At 42.6% G+C, this 4,457-nt stretch overlaps 1 protein-coding gene across 1 annotated transcript; it reads left to right on the forward strand.

Moving 5' to 3' along the window:
• The first annotated feature begins 614 nt into the window (after positions 1-614).
• On the forward strand, positions 615-3,921 carry LOC131240848 (beta-carotene 3-hydroxylase 1, chloroplastic-like). Its single transcript, XM_058239348.1, has 7 exons — positions 615-933; positions 1,258-1,317; positions 1,914-1,985; positions 2,142-2,276; positions 2,387-2,512; positions 2,777-2,833; positions 3,544-3,921. Exons 1-7 carry the CDS (start codon positions 667-669, stop codon positions 3,631-3,633), a joined length of 807 nt encoding a protein of 268 aa, XP_058095331.1. The 5' UTR covers positions 615-666; the 3' UTR covers positions 3,634-3,921.
• The last annotated feature ends 536 nt before the right edge of the window (positions 3,922-4,457 follow it).

Below are 4,457 nucleotides of genomic sequence, written 5' to 3' on the forward strand. Positions count from 1 at the left end.
CATGGCAGTTAGACGTTCAACAAACACCAACACTGTCCATGTGATGTGGGACCCACCTTTTGTCATTTTCTTTTGCAGGAGGGTTTGGGAATTTGGATTGCATTTTACCTTCTGTTTTTTTACACCAGTCTATATATTGTACGTGTTATCAGAGCCGGATCCTCTACAAAGCTTCGTAGGTCAAGCTTAACCTAACACGTGATGTGTGGGAACCCCTTAATATGCTCATGACATCCAATCCGTTCATCATGTGCACCCCCTCAGTTTCTCTATGTTGCCCAAAGCTCAGGCCGATCCAGAACTTTAAGTGGTCGACACCACGGTAACAACTGGGTTGGCGGCTACCATTCCAGACTGGTTTTGTGTCCATCATGTTTTTTATATTCCATCCGATCCATTAAGAAGGTGAATCCCACCAGAATGAATGGACAATCCATAAATACAGTTTACATTGACGTGGCCCACCTGAGTTTTGGCAGAGAGAACATGAAGGGTTGCACATAGTGGATGCATGCGTCACGGTGGGGCTCCATATTGCGTTGAGAGAGAGAGAGAGAGAGAGAGTATTATATATAGGCATGATTCTTGTTCATTCATCAAAGACCAACCGAGAATTCCTCCCCAAGTTATTGTGTTGGATTACCGAGTTTTGTGGAGAAGATCAAGATGAATGCTTTATCTTCCTCTTCTTTGTGTGTGGCCCACCGAGCTATTTTTGTCCATGGACCATGGCACCTTAGGAAAGGGTGCACCCATATCCGAAAGAGCAAGCCAGGCTCACTGCTCATGGCCCATGCATCTCTAGACGAGGCTACCAAAGCCAGGAACAAGAAGGCTGAAAGGGACGCATACCTCTTCGCCGCTCTCGCTTCCTCTCTCGGCCTCTCTTCCATGGCCGCTGGAGCCGTTTATTATCGTTTTGCATGGCAAATGGTTCGCCTACGTACACTACATTCCCCACGTGCTAGAACTAGGAGAGCATCACGACCACCTGCTGATCCACGCCGTTCATTTACAAGGAACACATCAACGGTGGCCCATCTAAGACGGTGCCTACTTGATGACTGGTCTGGATCATCATATGGTGGAGCTCAAGCATTTGTTGTGCGTAAATACATACATGCAGACGTATCGTTTATGAACTGTACCTGCATACATACATCTGCATGGAATCCTTTGTTTATTTATATACGTGCATGTACTGCTTGATTCATCATCCATGGGTCGTTGATTGGTTGGTGTGATGGTTGTGATTAGGGTGGGGATATTCCATTGGAGGAGGCGTTTGGGACGTTCGCTTTAGCTGTTGGAGCTACGGTGAGTGTTGATAAATTGATTTTTGGGGACTAATGTAATTATCATACATTCGAGCTGTGTGGGGCCCACAATGATGTACGAGTGCCATCCAACCCGTCCATTAGACGAGATCCCCATCTTAGGCCCAAATTCCAAAACACCGGACTGATCCATAACTCAGGTGGGCAGCAATGGGGGATAATGTGGAGGGGACAGACACCCACCACAGAAGCTTCCAGATGGAATGTGGGGTCTACCGTTTTGTGTATATTCCATCCAATCCATTCATCAAGTGCGCCCAACCATGCTGAAGGGAAGCACTGAAACTCTAAGCCATTCCACAACTCTGGTTGGCTATAACAATTGAATATGTAGGTTCTAAGTGTGATTTCACATACATCCTTGTGGCGTGTCGCACCTACGTTTTGGATTGGGACGATTCTCTGAATTTACAGTGACCATGAGGAGGTGTGTCAGATGCACCATTCGGATTCCACATACGCATCAGGAGTGGGCCCCGCAAAGCGGATAAAACAATACCTTCGTACGTACCCTCATCGTCTTTTGGTTCGTCTATGAAAAGGTAGGTTGGCTTACAGCTAGATGTACACGTGCAGGTAGGAATGGAACATTGGGCACGTTGGGCCCACAGAGCACTATGGCATTCTTCTCTTTGGAGTATGCACGAGGTATACTAGACGTATAAAGTCATAAACATGTTGGAACATATTAATATATATACATATGAATCAGAGTAAAAATAAAAAATAAAAATAAAAAGGATGGGACCCAAGTGACTAATAATCCATGTAATCACCAACATGATTGTTTTTCGTTTTTATCAGTCCCACCACAGGCCAAGGGAGGGCCCATTTGAATTGAATGATGTGTTCGCCATCATCAACTGCATACCCGCAATATCTCTGATGGCCTGTGGCTTCTTCAACAGTGGACTTCTTTCCAGCCTCAGCTTCGGAACGGTATGTATGAAATATTAATGGAACCATCATCATTATTTTTTGTCATTATCATCATCATTATCATCATCATAGTCGTCGTCGCTGGTATTATCTTCTCCTTGCTTTCTCAGGGGCTAGGAATTACAGTTTACGGAATGGCCTACATGTTCGTCCATGATGGTCTTATTCACAAAAGATTCCCGGTGGGCCCGATAGCCGACTTCCCCTATTTACAAAAGGTGGCAGCTGCACATCAGGTTTGTTCCATCACCACTTTTTCCCAGAAATTTCATAGAAAACGTGGACCCGATGGACGTGGACATGGGTGTCCCAGCTCACATGACAATATGGACATGAAGCCCACCAAACCTGAGATGATGCCATGTGTGGTGGATGTCCTTGTCATAACATGATGTTAAGGGACGGTGCCTGGCACGTGATAGCCATGTCCATATCGGTCCAATGCAACAGCGAGCGATGAGAAGGGTACGATTTTTTCTATTTGTGGACCATGTATGCAGCTTCACCATGCAGACAAATTCAACGGCGTTCCCTACGGACTCTTTCTGGGGCCCAAGGTACCTCTCTACACTCACCCACATGAATGGATGAGATGCACGTATGTACATGTACACTAGTAAATTATATGTTGAGACTTTTTTCAAAAGGGTGTTGTTTAAATACCCTATCACAGTGTAATGCTTGATAATCAGGCACTTTGGAGATTGTCCACGTGGGAAACTAGTTAATCAAACCGTCCCCGTTTTCAGGCCTGCTTTTCATTACTCATCATTAAAAATTATTTGCGTATCTTAACCCATGATATTAAGCATTTGCTTCTAGAATTTTGTAGCATTGATTGTTTCCATCTGGACCGTCCATTTAATATCCTTCCATAAGCCAATTTCAAAAATAAATGAATGCATTTCTCTGTTTAGTAGCCTTCCAAATTAGGTTTCTCAGAGCCTACCCGCGCATCAACCACCATACCATACTTGAGCATCAATGCTCCTCATTGAAAGAGGAAAGGAAGCATTTTCCAACAGCCATACGGCCACATGACTTTAACAAATTACTCAAATACCCCATATTTTTTTTCTTTTTTTTTTTTAATCTAAAAGAATATATCAAAACCTTTTTGATGTCCCTCATGCACATCTTTTTTTTTCTTCTTTTTTTAATCTGAAAACCCTTTTCATGTCACACACACACACACACACACTCTCATAGCATACATGTACATGCAACATATAAAGAAGGAAACCTTAGCATAGACAATGAAGTTCAGGAACTAGAAGAGGTGGGCGGTTCGGAAGAGCTGGAGAGAGTGATCAAGGCGAGAAAACGGCATCAGGAAGAGGCATCTAACCAAGGATAGAAGCAATGGGATGTTTGTGCATTGTACATAGCACTAGCGGTATTATATAATGCTAGCGAAGAGAGATCAATACCTTTGGGTTTTCAGTTTGTACAAGTGGGGCCCATAGTTTGATGCCCAAAAACGTTGATATGATGGGGCTCAAAATGGACGGTCCATGCACCAGAAATCCCCCAGAAATGAAGATCCTAGCTATAGGAATATTTACTCTGTTAACTGTTGAACGGGAAATGTTGATGTATCTTCTTTCTTAATCTTTTTCTTCTTCTTAAATATTATTTTATAAAAAAAAAAAAAAAACCTTTTTTTGGGGCATGGACCATTCAGTGTGGCCCGTAATATCAACAGTTTGGATCACTGAATAATGGGCCCAGTTGTAAAAACTTAAAAATCAAACAGTACCGTTCAATCTCCCAACCCTGGCATTGTGTAATATATTGTTGCACTAGGAACCCAAGCAAATGGAAATGTATACCTTTTCATAACATGTACATAACCAATATAAGGAAGCAAAATTCTATTCTTCTTTTTTCCCTTTTTTCTTTATAAACCATCGAATGCATGCAGTAGAGAATGAAGACATTGTGTGAATGAGATGAACTTGGAAGAGATAAGGTAAACCGTAGCAGAAAGATTAGAGGTTTTCGATATAGCAAGTCCAAATTTTATGTAATGCAAAGCTACTTCATATGAAATACTAGGAATAGACGGATACGCCTTCTAAATCCGGAATATCTCAAAACGACGCGAAAATATACACTCGGGAGATGTGACCATCTGCTGCTAGTTAGCTGATTTAATGTAATGCATCAATGGTTAATGGA

Source organism: Magnolia sinica, chromosome 3 (assembly GCF_029962835.1).
Source record: "Magnolia sinica isolate HGM2019 chromosome 3, MsV1, whole genome shotgun sequence".
In the NCBI taxonomy this organism is placed as follows: domain Eukaryota; kingdom Viridiplantae; phylum Streptophyta; class Magnoliopsida; order Magnoliales; family Magnoliaceae; genus Magnolia; species Magnolia sinica.